This window comes from Nelusetta ayraudi, unplaced genomic scaffold, assembly GCF_046127955.1.
Source record: "Nelusetta ayraudi isolate G7.1 ecotype Tasmania unplaced genomic scaffold, CSIRO-AGI_Nayr_v1 ptg000042l, whole genome shotgun sequence".
Classification (NCBI taxonomy): domain Eukaryota; kingdom Metazoa; phylum Chordata; class Actinopteri; order Tetraodontiformes; family Monacanthidae; genus Nelusetta; species Nelusetta ayraudi.
In genome coordinates, this window is record NW_027466092.1 from 3,154,266 (window position 1) to 3,174,140 (window position 19,875).

The window sequence follows — 19,875 nt, forward strand, 5'->3', positions numbered from 1 at the left end:
GGAAGTTCCCGAAATACAAACACCAAACTTCCCTTTTCTGGCAATTATAACACACATGACCCTGTCGCTAAGGAAGAGACACCACAGATGCCCTGCGAAGACTCAATGGTGTCAAATCCAGTGTCGTACAACATGTGCGAATTTGAATGGGAAGAGGAATCACAAAGTATGTACTGTATAATGTAGAAGGTCAAACATCATCAGTTACCTTGAGATCAGCCTTCAGATCGATCTATCAAGCTTTACACAACGCCGTGTTGTGCCCTCGCTATCCTGATTTGATGAGTCCTGTGTTTAACAGCTGACACATGCAGCCTCCTCTGTTCATAGTCCAAGCCTCATAAAATAATGACTGGCAGCGGTACAAGTGACAACCGAAGCGGCAGTTCAAAGAAAATCCTCCCGATTTACAGCAGAGTGGCGTAGGGGAATAAACTCAACAAACCACAGGGAGAGCCTGCTTAAAGGAGCATGATCTGAAACATGATGCCAACAGGGAATTAACCTATTTGTTATGTTGCACTCCAACTCAGATGTGAGGGTTGCGGTTGGTCACCTACTGTCGGTGTGACAGAGAGAGGGAAGAGGTTGAGAGGAGCAGCCTTACCCGTCAGAGCCGAGCAGCTGGAAGTCCGACTGCTTTCAGCAGAAAGGCGGAAGGAGAGACGCAGCGCCGCCTCAAGTTTCACACACAGGGGTTGAAGTCCAAGACTTCAGGGATAGGGTGTGTGTCTATGTGTGTGTGTGCGTGTGCGACACAGCTGACACGATGGCAGCAAGAGGTAAGATAAGGAGGATAAGGAGGAGGATTTCATGCAGTGAGCGTGGAAGCTGTGGAAAGGGAAACACACCAGAATCACACTTTCAGCTGGAGTTTCATTCTTCAGAGGTCTTGTGAGCCCTTTGGATTGTTCTAAAAGAGTCAAAATGTAAAGAATGACAGAATGGATCTGCTGATCCCAGAAGGCCTTGAGCACCTCACCATCCTAGCCACTGCGAGAATAAATATATGATCTCTCCGTTACTTCTCCATCATTTGATTAAAGTGATCAGGAGATAAAGAACATCTCCAAACTCAACTCGAACTATCCACATTCCTATCACCAGTATCCTGTTTTTGTATCATCGCTACCCCTTGAACTCCACTTCACTTCAGGGTTCATGAACCTGAAATTATTTTTGCTTTGCTGTGCTTGACTGCATTTAGCCTTTTCATGTTAGGTGAGGCGGTGATTAGTTATGTCATTTTCTAGTGACCGATTTTGTTCATTTTGTTACTTTATTCATTCACTTTATGATAGCAAATGTGCACCTAACAGCTGGGATTCACTAAGGATAAAATGTCATTTGTCATTAAACATTCAACTTCTCCCTTACTTCAAGCATCCAAATCTTTGTGTCTTCCGCCCCCCCATACGGACGTTTGTGTCATGCACAAGTGCACCTGGTGTGATGCTGATGATTCTCAAAACCATCTTGTGCACATCAATCACTACCAGAGTCAAGTGTTTACTCCTCAAATCTCAGATATCAAAATAATTCCTGAACTGATAAAGAAGAATGATAAATGTGTGTTTCAAATTACAAATGGGCGTGGACATATTCGGTAATCACAGTTATTTAATAACTTCAGGGACACACACACACAAACACACACACACGTGCGTGTATAAAGCCTAGAAGGCATGAAGGCAGGCCAGCACTGCTTTGGAGGAAAGGGAGGAGACTAATAAATAGATGACACTTTGCCCTCAAACACCAACGCTAGAGTGTTATCTCTAACTGGGCTGGGAGCAATATTTATGAACCAGAGCCAGGTTCTGGTGGGAAGCTGCCCGTGTTGTGCAAGATGGATTTACGGCACAATAAAGCAGCCAGAGTGGGCCGTCTCTCATCTACCTTCCTCCAATGACGTCTCTTGATGGTGTTCCTGGTGATCATCATCACCGCCCAGAACGTGGTCAGAGACTGCCTCAAGCGCTTGTAGTACTTCCTGTTGGAAGACAGAGGGCAGCAGTGGGGGCAGCATGCAGGTGAAACTGAACTCCACCCCAGTCTTCTGTCTAGGTTTTCCTCTGTTCTTCTCTAATTTATCCCTCCGTCCTTGCCATCGCTAGAATGCCTCTTCGTTCTTTGTTTAAATTATTTATGATGTGTGTGTCCTGACTGTTCCTCACTTGTTGCTTCCCACATTTCCTTTTTCATCTTTTCTCTTCACTTGAAATTGTACTAATCTGCTTTAGCCCTTGATATTCTTTACATTACATCACTCCTTCCCCACTCATATTCCCATATTTATACTTTCCAAAAACTCAATTTCAAATCCAAAAAAAACCCCCAATACATGATAAATACAAGATAACAAATATCTTATTCTTCTGCAGGCATATTCAGGAAATTTTGATATACCTTTCACAGTTTCTAACAGCTTAAAAAAAAACAAATGTAAGACAATAAGACATTTGCATTTGACAGTATTGGACATGCTACCACAGTGGAGAGATAATTCTGACTGAAAAACAAAAACAATGTGTAGGCTGGGTTCTTATATTTCATTCATTTTGAAAAGGTGAAGAAGATACGTCTGACCTTTAATCTGGTCAAATAAACTCTTCTTTCCATTCCTAAATGAGAGATGCCGCGTGTACGTCATAGCAAAACAAAACGACTCCCTGCAGTCATAGCGGCCTCTAACGTAAGTGCGGAATATTGCAGGTTGTCCCTCAGGTTGTCCCTCTCATCCTGCCTTGTTTTTTTGCCACTGCATTACTTTTGTTTCGCTATAGCTGCCATTTGAGCAGGTTGTGTTATCGTTAGCTTCAAATAGGTGTCTGTTCACCATGATGCTAGTTCTGCACATTGATTTTTCCCTCTTAATGCTAATAAGCTTAATTTAACACGTCTCCTTTTAGCATTTAGCACAGCCACTTGCTCCTTTCACCATACAATGAATGTAACACTGAGTTTAAAAAAATGAGGGACCCGATAAGAAACATTCTTTCCATTTTTTCAGTGTTAGCCACCCTTCTCCATGTACCTGGCCTGGTGCCCTCTGATGTGGCTCTGGATGACGATGGCCTTCTGTCTGAAGAACTTGAAGTTCCTCCTGCAGAGGAAGCCCCTGATGTTCCTCTGGATGGTGATGGCCGCCCAGGTCTGGGTGGTGGTCCACTTTTCCTCCAGCTGCTGGTACAGGAGCTCCTTGATGAACACCTTGCCAAAGACGCAGACGTAAACATCGAGTCCTGCAAAGAAACCCCACGTCCCGAAGGAGGAGCACCTTGGTGAGTCCCAGCTGGTAGTGTCCCTCCTCTGCTTCGACCGTGTCCAGCAGAGCCAGCGTCTGCTCTCTGTCTGAGTCCTCCACGCTGCGCACTGTCAGGAGCACGCCGTACCTATTGAACAGACATGAAGATTGTATTTTCCACTCTGTAACGTGAATAAAATGAACCTTGTGAGTGCGAAGACTGTGGATAAAGTCTCTGCGTGTTGATCATCCTGACCTCTCCATGAAGTAGGAGTACTGGATCCGTATGGGGAAACCCTCCTTCCTGATGTGGATGGTCTCCAGCAGGCCGGCGTGCCTCAGCTGGGCCGACATGTAGTCCACGTCGAAGATCCCAGGATGCTGTCGGGAGGACGGGAGAGAAGCAGGACAGAGTCAGAGATTTATGACATGTATCAGGCAGCGTTGGCTTGAAGTGTCTGGTGATACCTTGACGTAGTTTGGCCTCAGACAACGGATGAAGGTGGTTTTGCACCTGAGAGTTAGAGGACAAAAAAATTATATGATTTATTAACACGATTTTAAAGCAACAAGTTCATGATTTTTGAAGATGTAGACTTCTCCTTATAATAAATTGTAAATAAGTCACACTTTCTTCGTGATTTTCAACGAGTCAAAAATATTTTATGTCACGAGGGGGCGCCAGGTATGCATTTTTTGAATTGGATGAAATTTGAAAGATGGGGGGAAAAAAATGCCCTCTGTTTATAGTCTCATACAAAATTCTTGGACCATTTTGGACCTTCTGACATGTCCAGAAGGAGGCGCCATTGGATGGTCTCAGAGAGCAGATCACACATCCGTCTGTGGGTGTTGTCACTACCTTGGGAAAGGTGTCAGTGAAGAATGGGTGCAATTTGTGGCATCACAAGAGGTTGATTTCTATTATTTTGATCTTTGATTGGTGTTCAGTATTGGGTCCAGAAAGCTGAGTGTTTGCCTCAATATAGTGGATCTGGATGGAACCGAACGTCTGGAGACCAGAGTTCCTAATGTCTTGGTTACAACAGTTCCCAATCAGCATTTGTAAGTCACTGCCACATGGAAATTCTACATCTGGAAATTCTACATCTGATGTTTCATCTCATCAAAGCTCCCTGGATGAATCAGTAGAATTAAACATTTAAGAGTAAGAAGTTTAGTTTTTACATTTTGAGACTTTTAATGTGTTTTTAAACCAGTTTGTATGAGTCTGTTTCCAAGAATCACTCTTTCTGGTTTGACACTGGTTGATTTAATTCATACCGTCAATACCCTCATATTTCTTTCTGTCATGTCCAGAGAACCACAGTCTCCAACAAACCACATCTGTCCTCATGACTCAGATGCCGTGAAACGGTATCCCTCCAGAGTGACACAGAGGGCGTTCACTTAAACCCCCCCAAAAACTCCAACTCATCTGACTCGGTGCAGTGGCTGCTTCTTTTTTTTTTTTTGTGCCAAATTAGTACCTCTCCAAGCGGGTGGTGAGTTCACTCAAGGACTGCAGGAAATGTGAGGCAGCGGTGGATGGCTGCTGGCGGAGGCCCTTCCCTCTCCAGCCCAGCTCCCTCTGCTGGATGTAGCTGTCCTGAACCTTCCGGAAGAGCTCGGACACCATCTGTCACACGGAGACACACAGAGAATACAGTCAATTTAGAGAAGAGAGCAGGGAGGCTCCTAAAATCCCAGTTCCACTCTGAATTTAGTGGTGAAACTGCCATGTTTGAATCTGGGTGGAGTGTTTTAGAGCAACAGGAACATATTTACAATCTATATACAATAAAATCCATACGTATGCTCCCCTAAAAAAAAGATCAATGGTACTAACACCCCCATTATTATTCATTTATTCATTATATGTATGATACAGTAAATGTTACGTGGCAACATTATTTTCCAAGTGTAAAATGATTGTGCCAAAAGTTGCAAGTCCTTCAAATGGGAGTGAAAACCTTTGGGGAGCTCTCTGTTATTTTACTCCCAGATTGCTACCCTGGCATTCGCCTGGTTTTCCTACCCCGCTGCAACACATCAGACCACAAGTCAGATACAGATCTACAGAAGAGGCCTAACTGCCTGACACAAGCGATCAGTTTGATTTGAAGTCCTTGTTTTTTCAAACTCAATTTGCTTCATGCCAGAGTTTAGTTTTACAGACCACCACATATCTGTGGAGGCTCAAAATTCTCCTTAATGTTCCCTGTAAGTGTTGCTGTGTCATCTCAGACCCTTTCTCTGTTTGTGTTTTCTTTATTGCTATTTCCGATGACCACCAGTACAGCTCTTTATTGTGAGAAACTGCTGAGTCTCCATCTAGAAAAGACCTAATGGTCTTGTTTGTTTACCTTAAGACGGCTCCTGGAAAAAAGCTCCACTACTTCTGTTCGGAACTGTTCGTGGTTCTTGTTCAGAAAATTGTGAACCTGAAAAAGAGCTTTTAACGGTTAAATGAAGAACAAAACTCGATTGGATTAAAAGGCCGCACGGAGCGGACTGATAGCGAGACACCTGATAAGTGACAGCTCCAGCATAGTGATAGATAGTGAAGACTGGCATTGGGTTCTTGGGCTTGGCATAATAGGGGCTGTTCCCATGGTGATAGTGGCACTTCTGGAGGAAGGTGTGGTCAGTGGCCTGATGGAGGAATAAAGGAGAAGCTATTGTGAGTACTGTGCACACCCAACACACATTTTAGTGCGCACGCTTTTTTGAAAACTGAAAAGAAAAAAAGGTAAAGAATTGAATTTTCTTCTTTGACAATTTCCCGATTGATATTTTGATATTGATTGCTTGTGTAATGTGTTGGTGTGTGTTCACCTGGGGCAGGCAGGTCTGGTCATCCAGTATGCGGAGGATGCCATGAGGTCTGGAGGAAATGAGCTCCATGCAGGAGTGGGAATTTTTAATGGGCATTGGATACCACTGGATCTGCTCTGCACTGTACTCCTCCTGCAGTGCAGAAGGCAAACACACATGCCCGTGCGCGCACGCACGCACGCACGCACACACACACACACACACACACACACACACAAAAAATAAACGAGAGCCAAGAAAGCAGAATCAATGGCACAATCATACTATTAAAATTATTCAAAGTACAGTTTGAATTCAAGTATTATCCCCTGGGCTTTTCCAATTTCTGATTCGACAGACATCTTATTCTAGCGAGAGGCTTAGTTGCAGCCTCGGTCCACTTCAGGTTCAGGTGAAGAGGCCGCCACTGACCTGCTCCTGGGAGATCACCGCCTTGGTGACAAAGTGCTGCAGCTGCTCATTGGCGAAGTTGATGCACAGCTGCTCAAAGCTGTTCACTCCGAGATCCTGGGGATCCACACACAGGAGAGCTGTTGGATCACGCTCGGCACTTGGAGAAAACATATGAATGTCACTGTCAAAAGGCACCAGTACCAACCTCAAAGCCATAGATGTCCACGATACCCACAGTGCTGTCCATCTCTGTGGGACTCAGCCAGTCGTTGATTTGCTCCAGCAGCCAGTCAAACAGCACTGAATACAAGGCTTTGGCAATGGCATCTCTGCATGCAGGAAACAGCTTTTAAAAAACTAAGTGTTCATTTTATCATTCGAGCTTTGTTCTGGATTTTCTGTTAGGTTTTTTAATTTGGTGAAATTATTATTCCTATAAACACATTGAAGCAGTTACTACTTCTTAAATACATACATTTTACACTGGACCAGAGTTTTAATGTCTTTCCAGCCATCAGTAAAACAGCCTTCAAGACTAATAATGTGCAGTACAAATCTCCAGGAGGGGTGGGGGGGGGCACGTTTAGCCCTCTGTTTACAGCCAGTTTTTCACTTTCTGTTTTTAGTTGGGCCCTCATATGTGATGGTCTCAACATAGGAAGACACAATAGGAAGCACTTGACTGATGATGTGGTCACAAACCTCAGTGCCCTTTGTGACATCACAATGGAATTTTTTGTTTTAGCACATCTTCTAAAGAAAAGTGGAGAAGAGGAAGAAAACATTTTTCTTAACCTGGATTCAATGGCACTTTCAACAGACAGGGGGCAGTATATCCTGTCATAGATGGTCTCCTGTGAACAGAGGAGATCATCGGTGTTCCTGTCTGTGAGTACAAATGTGATGGGCAGCCAAACGTGCGCTGCTACTGACTGTGACTCTGTGGGTGATGACGGTCTGCAGTGCCTCAGAGGAGATCTGCAACAAGCATCCCACCCTGCGTGCCTCGGCCTCACTGAAGATGCGAGCCACCTCAAACGACTCGCTCTGAAAAAAAAACCCACCTACACCAGTTAATAACATTGGACCTGTCTGATTCTCAACCTCTGTTCCACAAACACAGACCTCATATGAGCTGAAACACATGTTGCCGAGCTGCAGGATGGAGGACAGGATGGCCCAGATGGTGGAGATCTGATCGGCGTGCAAACCAATCGTCTCGAAGCAGCGAATCAGAAGCTGGAAGTCCTGCTTGTCCTGCTTCCCCTTCAGCTCACAGGAACCACCCTAGAGGAAGACAGTGGAAAGTGCCATTACGGAGCGAAAGAAGTGAGGTGACTGTCTAGGATTTTTTAGGTTATTTTTTTGTTTCGTGCACTTGGTTTAGGTAGTAATAGGTCTCGGCTCCCTGCAGGTAGAGCTCCTGTTTGTCCCAGTCGTTCAAACCAGCTAGTAGCTCGTAGAACACATGGTAGTTCCTCTCCTCTCTGGCCTACAAGGGACAAGAGTGTGAAGAACAAGACAGTAACTTTGACTGGCTGATTTGGCTGACTCTTCTTCTTGAGGGAGAATAGCAACATTGTAAACAAGAGGATAGGAGAATAGAAATGAAGAGCACGTTTCAAATCAATTAAAATATACCAATGCCGAAAAAGTGACGGCTCAAAGTCTTTCGGCTGCTATGACTACTTGCATTGCTAGTCTACATCAAAATTATGTTTTGGTAAATCGAAGAGGGTGTTAATTAAAAAAAAAGAGAAATAAAATTAAAATGGCTAAAAATGATAGAGGAAATATATTTTATTTGTTTTTAGGTGAGTGTCCTCTATGAAGCTTTTACTGATGTTTCTGGAAAAAGTGGATTAAGTGTTTGTTCCTTTAAACTGTCTAGTGTCTATTTTATATGTTTTACAAGGACTGCAAAGAATAACAGCCAATTCAAGTGACGTCCATGCTCAGCACAACGCGTTCAATCTACTCACCTGAAAGACGACCCTGGACTTCTCCAGGAGGTATTTGGACAAAGAAGTCCCCACAACAACTCCGCTGTCCAACGCAACGACAGGCGAAATCATACACAACAGTCCGTCAAACCAGGGGCAACAGATCAAAACATGGATATCTCTCTAAGAGCGTAGCGTTGGGTTGACTCACTGGAGAATGTGGACGTGGAGGTACTTGCCAAAGCGGCTTGAGTTGTTGTTGAGGATGGTCTTGGCATTTCCAAAACTCTCCAAGATTGGAAAGACTTCCATTGGCTGCTCAACCGGGGAGGGAAGTTAATCAACAAAAAAAAAGACAAAAAAAGACAAAGGCAAAAAATAAGGGAGGACAAATAAAACAGCCGGGTCTGACAAAAACAACTTTGCCATCCCGACATAAAAAGCACATTGACAAGGTTGTCACAGCCAGAAAATTACCTGACGCAGGTTGTCATTTCTGCCCTGATACATGGAACTGAGGTAGTGGACTATCAGCTTGGTAGCTTCTGTTTTTCCTGAACCACTCTGCCCACTACATCAGAAATACAAATTCCTTCAGATATAAGAGGGCTTACCAGCCACGCCACCCTCAACCCCCCCCCCCCCCAGGTTATCAGGTTAAATGGCAGAGAGATGATATTCAACATCTGTCGGACAGATTCATCAAGGTTTGGGCCTTTCTACAACAGAGGCTTAAAGTTGAGTGAGTTGTTAGTATCTTTTACATCACTTCACTTTATTTTCAAAGCTATTATTTTGTTACAAAAACATTTAATGCCGAGCTACATTCCTGAAACAACTTCTGCGGATATCACAATACTTATAATATTCATGCCATTTTTTTAGGTAGCAAGCAACATGTTTATAGGTTGCACATTATGGGCCTTGATATCTAAAAAAAACCCAACCATATTTACCCCTCAAAAAAATACCTTTCACACATTTGGAAGAGGAATATAAAGAAAGAAGCCCTTTAGTAATGTTAGATGGTGGGACAAACCAGAATCGGGTATCGATGCCCTTTATAACATCACAAAGGGTCGATGTTGAGAATTGCATGCTTCAGCACACTCTCTCTTGAGTGAATGGAACCGAGCCAAAATACATTACAAACGTGCATCTCCATCTTCAACAACAGCACAACCTCACCGAGGATGTAGCCCTAATTAAGAGTTAAGTAGGAAAATCTGTTAACTAACATTTATTTAAAGGCATAGTTCCAAAAGTTGGCAAATTGGCCGAATACCACACTCCCTATGAGTAAGTGCATTCCCTTATTGTCAGCGCATGTCGGTATCCTGGGCTCAGAGACGCAAAATCCTGGCGCACTGTACAGGCCTCCCTTCTTTAGAAATCATCAAATACACAATTCAACAACTCCAAAACACAATCATTCACAAGTTATAACCTGCACATGGTGTAGCGGTTTATATTTCTAGTTATATTAAGTTTTAAAGATTTATCCAACACTTGTTAATTTAAAATCTGGGGTGCCAGTCAGGTTGTACCTGACAAATCAGTTTTTTATCAGTTCTGTTTGTGTAGTTTTCTTTTTGTTCTAGGGTTTAAATAAAAAAAATAATATATAACTTAATATATAATTCAAACCCCCACAAAGGATGATAAGTATAAAGCTTAACAACCAAAAAAAAAAAAAAACATTAATGAATCCCAACACATTTGGCTCTTTTAAATGCAAGTATATTGAAACAACAGGTAACCAAGGGAGGACTGCAGTCTCACACTGGAAGTACGGTGGGGTCTGAGGGGATCGTTACAGTGGGTGCCGAGCCTACTCTAGGCAAACTGTCGAAATGTTGAACTATCACTTAAATGGATTGTTTTACTCCTACATTGCAACACGTCTGCAAACTGTTTTGTTTTTGTTTTTGTGCATGCACACTCATTGTTAGTTTAGGAAATACCATGACACTATCAGTCTAAATATAAGCTAGACTTTATATAAACAAACATCTTTATCAGTTACATATGCTGGGAAAGAACACTCGTTTTTAATTCCTTCCTTGTTGACGTTTTTATGTCATATTATTGTTGGCCACGTCAAGCTGCCAAATTCATTTAACCAAAATTCAAACTCCATTTTGGCAGACAGGCCTGCATACTGAGCGTAATGACTGTTGGGAACCAGTCTGATAACACTGATAACGTCATCATTCTGGAGTCATTACATTCACTCTTCAGTCTGCAGCTCATAATTATTTGTGAAGCACAAAAGGGTCTCATTTCACTGCCAGTTAAAACTGAGATAGGAATTAAACGACAAACAACTAAGAAGGGATCTTAAACTTTCCAGCGTTTGGCTCTTCTCAGACTATTGGAAGAGCAATAATGAAAAGCTCATCATGACCTATTAATCTTTCAAAGTCAAGGTAAATTAGAAACACTTAGGCCCATAATGTTTACTTAATGAAGTAAAAGTAAAGAACAGTGTTGCTCCTGTTCACTGAATCCCATTTCTAATTGTCTCTGCCGTTTAGCCCCTCCCTCTTGAGAGAAAAAGGAGAAAAACCTGTTAAACAGAGGGCTAGGAGACATTTTTTATTATGTTTTTCAAGAGTATGGTTAACACAGTCTAGGCTAGCCATGCTGATGTCACGATCGCGAGTTAATAGTAGCCAGTCAGCTAATTGCAACATCACCAGGTGTGAATGATCGCTGACATTACATTTAAATTATCTTTTTTTTTTTTTTTTTTTTTTTTTTAGCATATTTTAGATTTGTCTTAAACCACATAATAGTTTATTACAAGGGAATGCCTATACTAGAGTATGTGAGAAGAGCTGACGACTGCATGTTGGCAAGGTCCTCTTATAATGCAGCTAGTAAAAGGTTGTCCCATTTTGTAAACACTCCCCTTGACTTTCAAGAAGCGTTGGAAATGGTAGGAGGAAAAAATGAGAAATGTGACAGGGCCTTAGTGTCCTGTGAATTGAAACTAAGTGTTCTTCATCTCACCTTATGATGATGCACTGCTCCTGGGCCGAGGCCTGAGATTGGCTAAAAGCGGCATCAGCTATGGCATAGACATGGCTGAGAAGAAGAAGAAGAAGAGAAAATACCCAGAGGGAGACAAGTGCTCCACATTCAAAAAATTCATTGGTACGACATATTCAACTGAATGGAACCCAACCCAAATATTGGAGGGCTGTGTGAACCAATGGCTTACGGTGGGTTTCTCTGCTTCTCCTTGCCCTGGTACCGCTGCCTCAGCTCCTCTGTGTAGACATTCAGAGGCTTGAAGGGATTAATGGACAGCAACATGTTGCCAATGTACGTCTGTGGAGAAGAAAGAAAAGGCATTGCCAAAACCAAAACCATCGCTCCTGATCCTTGGAACCAAATATGACGTGTTTGCTTGGCAGCTGGAAGATTATTTCTATCCTGAAATCTTGCCATCTTCCAAAAGAATGTTGTCAGTTGGTCTTGGAAGTCTGAAACCAATCAGCTTCATATCAGATGTGATGAAACCAAGCAGCAGCTGCTGCAAAACGGCAGATTGCCACAGAGAATGGCCATGTTGACTGACGGCAGGAAGCCGGTAACTATGACCGTGCTGAGGAGATTAGTGCTGTAGGTGTTTATTGGTTTGTTTTCCTTGAGGAAACAAACATGTTACCAATGGTTTGCCCTGTTGACACATGCTGTCAATGGAATGCAAGTCTGATTCAGAACACTATTCTCTGCATCAGTTTAGAAGCAAAAATGTTGTGTATTCTCATGCACAGTTGTCCAAACTTACATAAATACAGTCTCGATGGAATCTTTTCTTCAGATTCAGAAGCACTGAGCTTTCACACACCTCTCTGAAAACAACAGACAGACAGGTAAAAAGTTAGTGCAAAAACACTATCTTGTGCGTTTGTGCATGTGTAGACTTACTCCAGCTGCGACAGATCTTCAACTTCATCGACCTCCACAGATCTTTTGCTGCCAGGCATGGCCACCTGAAGAGAAAGAAACATGAGCAGAGATGAGAACATTTGGAACATCTCTGTCCCTTCATCGAGTGCAGGCAGATTCTAAGCTCTTACCGCCTTTGAGCAATCACCTGTCCACATAGCTAACATGTTTTACTTATTATCTTAAAAAAAAACCAAAAAAAACAAGTTAATGAGCCTTTGGCGACAGCCCCGTTTGTTGAGGATGTGTTTTGCGTCTGCTCTTTCCCAACGCCAACATCCAGCTCCACTAATTTTCCACAGTGGGTAACCAATCTGCGTCCATGATGGAGCAGCGTGTTAGCTGATATTCTGCAATCTCATAGCGGCGTGCACCGCTGCGCTGTAAACCCTATTGTGTTTGGATTCGGGAAATAAATAAACCATCAGCGAGTCTTTTATGTCCTTTTGTTCTGCATTCCTTTAGGCTATAAGTGATGAAGTAGAAGTGATATGCTGACACCTCAACCCTTGGATATTTGAAAGCCTTGCATTACGCCATTTTCAAGTTGAGTGTTCAAATTTGGTTGGAAACCACTTTGTCTCTGTAAGTTGGTCATGACAATATGATTTTTGCCACATGGCAAGAGACAGGAAACATCAAGTATGTGTGCTAGATAAAGCCAATCAATTAGTCATTTATTGCCATTCCACTCCGGGCAGACCAAATGGAACTTGTCTCTATGATTTGACTCATGTATTTATCTTTGTAAGAGTCATACAGTGTGTGTAAATGATGGATATGACTTTGAATAAAAAATTGGTGGGTGGGTGGATGGAATAAAAACGTTATCAATCACGTTCAAGAAGATCAACCGATTTGTGGCTGCTTGATTTCAGCCATCTTCTGCTGTGAGAGTAAAATTAGCCGCAGGCCACCTTGAGGCAAACCTTTATGCACCATGAGTCCGTGTTGAATGTAAATTTCCAGTTGAGGGTACAGTAGAAACACTGTTTGTTGTCCACTGAGAAAAGCCTTCAGTAACATTTCTGGGTTATTATTGTCCTGCGGAAAAAACTCAAGTTCAGATCAAACTTATGGCAAAGAATATGATATGTCCCAATTGAGATATTTGAAAGTAGGACTTTACGGGCATCAAGTGAAACACATTGGTGTAATTGCTGTATAAAGGGGTCAAAAGTCAAATAAATACACCTTGTGATAATTGTCTAAACAATACCTGCGTGCTGACTAGTCGACTCTCCAACATCTCTTGGGTAGGATCCTCAGATTCCCAGGGTCCCCTGCCATTGTGAGCAGGAATCATCAGACCTTGGCCTCCATCATCGTAGACGGTCCATTTGGTGAGCTTCTCCACTGTTTGGTGGGGCAACAGGTTCTCTGCACGCAACCAATCCTGGACCAAGTTTAGCAACAGTCAGACAATAAAAGAATGACCATAATCACTGAACAACAAGGATTAAAATTTAGCTGAACCTTCTCATCATTATTTACTACATTAGTTACATTCAATGAAATAAGATCACCAAAAACAAGTTTTGAAATTAGTGGTCCATCATATCTCTATTGTTACCTTTTTATCAGGACTAAATGTGGTATCTTTGGATATAATTTTCAATTTTTTTCCTCTCGATTTACAAGGCTCATGTATTTTTGATGAACTTTCTTGCTTGTGTTACTTTGGAATTGGAATATCCATCAGAAAAAAATGAACAAACAAGACAAATTGATGATGTTGTGTTATACTACATAACTACAGCCAACAACCACATGGATAATAATTGGGCAAGGTATGACATCCCATCCCTCAACCAGGATTTGGCACAGGGCAGCCAACGTGAATGTTGAGGTTACTCTCGCACACAGCACCAAGCTACTTCATTTTCTCTATTTCCCTATTCTGGAGGTCACCTGTGATAACAGTGGCTCTGTGGGGCCATTTGGGGAGTGGGATTAGGTCCCAGATTGTGGATATAAAAGATTTGCCTCACTCTGCATTATACTGCCCACACCAAAAGCTCTTCCTCCATGAATGTAACAGTGAGCAGTGTTCTTCAAGCTAAATTTTAAACTTTTTAAACTTTGTTCAATGTACAATTAACAGGTCTTATCAAATTAATAAATGCACAGATTATGAGCTCACCAACCGGTTTGTGCTGTTTATTCCATAAATGTACAGCCATGGTGAGAAAATTGAACAAGCTTTTAAATGACCACCACCTTAAATTCTAATAAAACAAATAAATGATAATATAAAAATGATAAATATGATACCATCTTATAGCATAGTAAAAATGCTAGTCGTAATAGTTCAACATCAAAAAGATAACACATACTTGAGGGTCTCCACTCATCCGAGGGTTCCCAGTCCAGTGTATCTCTGGTTGGCCTATACCATAGATGTCCTCTTCGCCCATCAGTTGGGCTACTTCCCTGTCAGCCTCCTCTTCATACAAGGACCGGACACCTGTGATCCCCGTAACTGGCTTTGCGTCTGAGAAGGGCTGAGCGGAAGACCTAGGAATCCCAACTGCTGGCTCCCTTTCTGGGTCTTGTCTCTTGGCCCGGTTGGGCCCTACTGCTCCCCCAGAAAAGGAGATGTTGTTCAGGTTGATGTGGGAAGGGTCCAGTTTAGCTCTTGCAGCCAGTAAAACACTGACTCCACCTTGATTTTCACATTCAGGCCTCCTGTTTCTATCCTCAATGTTGGATGAAGCCTCCATTGTCCCAATGGAATGAGGGCTCCCGTCTGTAACATCTCTGCCTGTTGTCAACCCTCCCGACAAGGGATTCTTGATGGACTTTAGGAGGCTGAGGTCGGGTTTGACAGGGAGCACTAGCCTCGCACCTGGTTTTGGAGGCTTTGGCCCAGATGTGGTGGGTTCCCCGGGTGATCCAGTAGTACTAGATGAAGTTGAAGATCCATGGGCTGCCTGGGGAACCTCAGCTGTCTTTGGCTTGCCCAGTTTGTTCATCCTGGGTAACACCACAGCGTATTTGGCCTCTCCATCCTTCTCGTCTGTTGGCACACCTTCCACTCTGTCCCCTGCCTTGCCCACATTCCAGGTTTTCTCTTTAGACATTTTATTGTCATTGCTTGTACTCAATATACTGCTTTTACTGGCAACTCTCATGGCCATTTTGCTTTTCAGGATATTACCCTTGGATTTTTTGGGACCTTGTTTCTGTTTTATTGTCCTAGTAGAAAGCCAGCGCGAGATTCCAATCGCTTTGGTCCAAGCAGAAAGTGTCTTCTTGAAGTTAAATCCCCGTGGTACTTTCTTGTGAATCCAACCAGAAACTCTACGCAGAGTGGTGATGCTTTTCCTCCGCCCAATTAAATGTTCCCTACCTTTGCTTGATTCTTCATCAAGGGTCCCACCCTCTGAAGTTTCTTCATCAGGCTTTGCCAGGATTTTATTTGCTTTGTTCCTGAGTGATGCCATCTTGACTTTCCCCAAGAGTGAATTCTGTTGGCGTCCTTTGATGGCACCTCCGGTTTCTTGTTGCTTCTCACTCTCCAGAAGCGGTTTCAAGTCTTTACCTTTGTTTTTCAGAAGCATAATGCGGTTTTGGCCGTTGATGGCTTTGGTCAGCGTTGGTCTGTCCTTTACTGCTTCTTCATCATCTGGATCAGTTGTTTCAGCTTCTATGGGATCATCACTCTCCTTAAAATTCTTGGTTTTGTTGGATTGTTTTACCTTGCCTTTTGATGTCTCAGCCTTGCTCATGGATGTACCTTTTTGTTGTTGCGTCTCCTCTGTAGAGGAAACAGGTTTTTGTGGTTTCTTTTTGTTCTTTTTCTCTTCCTTGGCTCTCTGCTTTGCTTCCTTTCCTAACCTCTGCTTCTCAGCTTTGGCCTTTTGCTTCTCAGCCTTCTCCGCCTGCTTATCTGCCTTTGTTTTTCTGAACATCTTGAATGTTGACTTCTGCGCAGGCTTAGGAGGACGTGAAGCCTGCCTTTGTCGTCTGCCGTTTTTATCTGCAGCAGGCCTTACACGTAGGTCTTCCTGGCTTATCTCCTGGTCTTCACCCCCATCACTGATTACTGCCTCAGATATTTCAGCTTCCCTACCGTTGTCTTCCTCCTCTTCTTTACTGGATGAAACTGATTTGACCTCGGAGTCACTGTGAGATGTCTCAGAAAGCTCCTTGTCGGTACTCTCGTTCCTTGTATGTTCCGTATCTCCTTGAGTACCTGAAGCCTCAGTGCTTTCCTCGCCGCTCTGTTCACTCCTCTGCGTCTCAGCTGCCTCTTCACTGCTACGCTGCTCCTCCTCCTTCTCATCACCACTTAGTTCCTCGTCTGTCACCTCCGCTGAGCTTCCTGCACTGCTCTCAGATTCCTCCTCACTCTCTGTCACGTTGCTGTCCCTCTTCTTTTTCGGCCGAGTTGAAACGTTTGAAGGTGAATCTTTGGAGGCACTGGGTCGTGCGGTCTTCTTGGTGCCGTTTGTGACCTCAACATCAGTCTTGTGTTTTAAATCTGCAGATCTCTCTTTGCCTAATTTGTTGTCATCCTGTTTGTGTTGCTCCTTTGGGCCTATGTTTCTTTGTATGTTTTTATTTCGATCAGCTTTTACTCTTCCTTCCCTCTTCACTGTACTTGACGTAATATCCAAAAGTGGTGAGGTGCCTTTATGTTTTTGTTTTCCATTTGGCGCTTTACTTGGGGACTGTATTTTGGAACCGTTCTGTCTGCTAATTTTCAGTTGATGTTCATTCTTTGGTTGCTCAGACTTCTGCATTTTCCCATTTACTTTACCTTTTGACTTGACTGGAGACATGTTTGCAATAGGTAGGAAATTGCCTAAAGAGTGACAATGCAATAAAAGTGAGAAAATGTAACGTTTAGACAGAAACATTTCATACAGAAACGAAACATGTTCCAAGACAAAGTGTATAAACATTTTTCCTAAAATTAATTTTAAAAAAGAAAGAAAAAGAAAGAAAGACCGGTGCCCCCAACAGCTTTTGCCGATAAACCGAGACTGACGTGACCAGCTACCGTTACATTCCATGACATGTTGCTGTACAGCCTATACACCGCGGGGGTAGACCAGTCAGAGCGCCCTCGACGTGTAATATAGCTTACCAGGCTACTCAGGTGAAACCCAGGCGTGGCGGGGGGGTTGTAAAGGGCTCCGGCTTGTCCTCAGGAGCTGGTGTCACTGATGCAAACTCGTAGCAGTGACGATGAGAGGAACTTAAGGGACGTTGCACACAAGTATCCCACCCACTCACATTGTTGATAAGGGCTCATGGCTACATGTGCAACACAAACCCAGCAAAAGTTTGCATGCGGTTTTATGGGGCCATACAATGCCCACGTTGAACAAAGGGGGAGTTAGCATGCACGGGCGCGTGCCCGCACGCAAACACTGAGTGCCCTCTGAATAATACAGCTCTGATGCTGTTCAAGGGGCCAGCTGGTGAATGTGTGAGAGGAAAGGTGAGAGGTGCAGCGTGAAGTGATCAACAATAGGCGATGATGCAGGAGAGAACGAAGGAGAGATATTCGAAAATGGGAGCAACAAGGGCTTGATTACCTGGCTGTTGTGTGACGTTGTGCACTGGAATGCAGGTCCTATCTCATCTCTCTCTCTTCTTTAAACATCTCATTGCAGCCCAAGCTTATGTAGTTAGACGCTTTTGACTTTATTTTTATTTGACTTTTATTCACCATTTGCTTTTCAGACTGAGCATTGTTTTTTTAAAGGCGTTAAGTTTGTTTATGTCACTTTCTTTTTCATGCTTTCGTTGATCAATTAAATGCAGATTTAAATGTGTTAAACAATTCTGATTTAAAAAAAGAATCACAAAAAATATGTTTGAGGATCCCATAACAAACCAGTTTTAAATATTTGATTTCCAACTTGGATTCCAGTGGAGCATACAGCATATTTAGCCCTGTGTTTGCAGCCTCCAGAAAAAAGGCTTCGAGCTAAAACTGATGTTTTGGACGAGGTGGACTGAGAGTAGAAAAGTTATGGCTGGAGGAGTTGTCAAACACATACGAACATTAGATAGATTTTTTTCCAAGAGTTTTTCCAGAAGTGATTTTCTGAAAATAGGAGCAAACAAACCTTTTTGTGATCAGAAAGAAAATCATATCAGCAGCAAGTGGTTAAACATAAACTCTAACAAATAATCTCTCCAGTCGTCATCCTGGGTTCATTTATAACCCGTTTCATACTTACTACATACTACAAAAAAAACCTGTTGTTGCCACGGTTGTAATTCTTGTAATCTTTGTTCCCTTAACATTGGGCAACATTAAAAATTAACCCTACTCATGTACAGAATAGGGGCAGCAGTACAAAATCCACCTTTCAGCAAAACATTTCAAATCATTGAGCATCAAATTGACCAAAACAAGGTGCATCAGTCTATAACAACACGACTAGAATCCTGAAAGGCCCAAGTACCGAAATGGCCATTTTCTAGCTCAGTAAACATCACACAATGCACACAATGATTGACTTGTATTACAACATCATCCTCCAACAGAACTGCCAGTGTGAGCAGGCGGTCCATCAGTCAGGTGTGCACATGGCTTCAGGTTGCACCCAAGCCACCACGGCTTGAGGCAATTAGTGGACAAAGCGCCTCATTCTATAATGGATGACCAAAACTCTTGGCTCTGCTTGTATGACAACCGATCCCCTCTCCTTATCCACTTGGCCACAGATGGCCCGGCCACTGCGGCACAGTCACAACTAGAAGTTGTTTGAATTACAGTCGATGCAGGATGTGGAGGATGTAAATCCTCATTCTTTTTAACTGTGGAAGGCACTACATCTGTAACCCAAATAAGTACATTCACTTAATGCAAGTAAGCTCAAAACTTGAGAAATGTCTCGTAATTTCTTTGTTGCATGGCCACAATGAATCATTCTGAAAGATTGAAATGTCAGTTGAGTGAGGGGAGAAAAAAAACCCACACAAGACCTTTTTTTTTTTTTTTGGTAAAAACACATTTATCAACAAAAGAACTGTAGTGTGAAGTTACAAATTGGGGGAAAGGAGAAAAAAAAAATTAGTGTTTTTAAATCAGTTCACTACAAAAATATATTCTAGGCCGACACTAAATTACCCAGCATTCTGAGAAACGGTACCAAAATATTTCCTTAGTACGATCTAAATAGCAGCCAACCCCTTTACAAACAGACCCAAGGGTATGGACTGAGTTGCATACATACAGTATATATTAAAAAACATTTCACTACAATAGCTTACAATTACATTCCTAAATTACATTATTCATTTCTGGCATAAAAAAAATGGTTTACATAAAAATAATTAAAACCAAACCCCATTTAAAAGCTGTCAACCCCCTCCCCCCCCCCTCCCTCAAAAAAAGAAAAAGAAAAAAAAAGTGGAGCCTCGTGAGCTCTGCAGTAGTGGACAGGTACCTGTGGCTGATACAGAGTGGACGGGATGGGGCAGGGCTGTGACACTTTAGAAAAATAAAGTGATAGGTTTTCAAACAGT

General features: G+C 42.7%; 1 protein-coding gene across 1 annotated transcript in view; it reads right to left on the bottom strand.

The window, feature by feature from the left end:
* myo15b (myosin XVB) overlaps positions 1 to 17,168 on the bottom strand; it is a 38,344-nt gene extending 21,176 nt beyond the window's left edge. The window contains 25 exon segments of the mRNA XM_076035552.1: positions 1,900 to 1,993; positions 3,038 to 3,213; positions 3,281 to 3,395; positions 3,504 to 3,628; positions 3,716 to 3,761; positions 4,738 to 4,886; positions 5,614 to 5,691; positions 5,777 to 5,902; positions 6,086 to 6,217; positions 6,497 to 6,592; positions 6,684 to 6,807; positions 7,274 to 7,332; positions 7,412 to 7,525; positions 7,604 to 7,765; positions 7,857 to 7,970; positions 8,461 to 8,524; positions 8,633 to 8,736; positions 8,899 to 8,992; positions 11,437 to 11,511; positions 11,648 to 11,757; positions 12,221 to 12,284; positions 12,361 to 12,425; positions 13,601 to 13,777; positions 14,718 to 16,795; positions 17,147 to 17,168. Coding sequence (XP_075891667.1) covers positions 1,900 to 1,993; positions 3,038 to 3,213; positions 3,281 to 3,395; positions 3,504 to 3,628; positions 3,716 to 3,761; positions 4,738 to 4,886; positions 5,614 to 5,691; positions 5,777 to 5,902; positions 6,086 to 6,217; positions 6,497 to 6,592; positions 6,684 to 6,807; positions 7,274 to 7,332; positions 7,412 to 7,525; positions 7,604 to 7,765; positions 7,857 to 7,970; positions 8,461 to 8,524; positions 8,633 to 8,736; positions 8,899 to 8,992; positions 11,437 to 11,511; positions 11,648 to 11,757; positions 12,221 to 12,284; positions 12,361 to 12,425; positions 13,601 to 13,777; positions 14,718 to 16,795; positions 17,147 to 17,168 — 4,563 coding nt within the window.
* Positions 17,169 to 19,875: the final 2,707 nt, after the last annotated feature.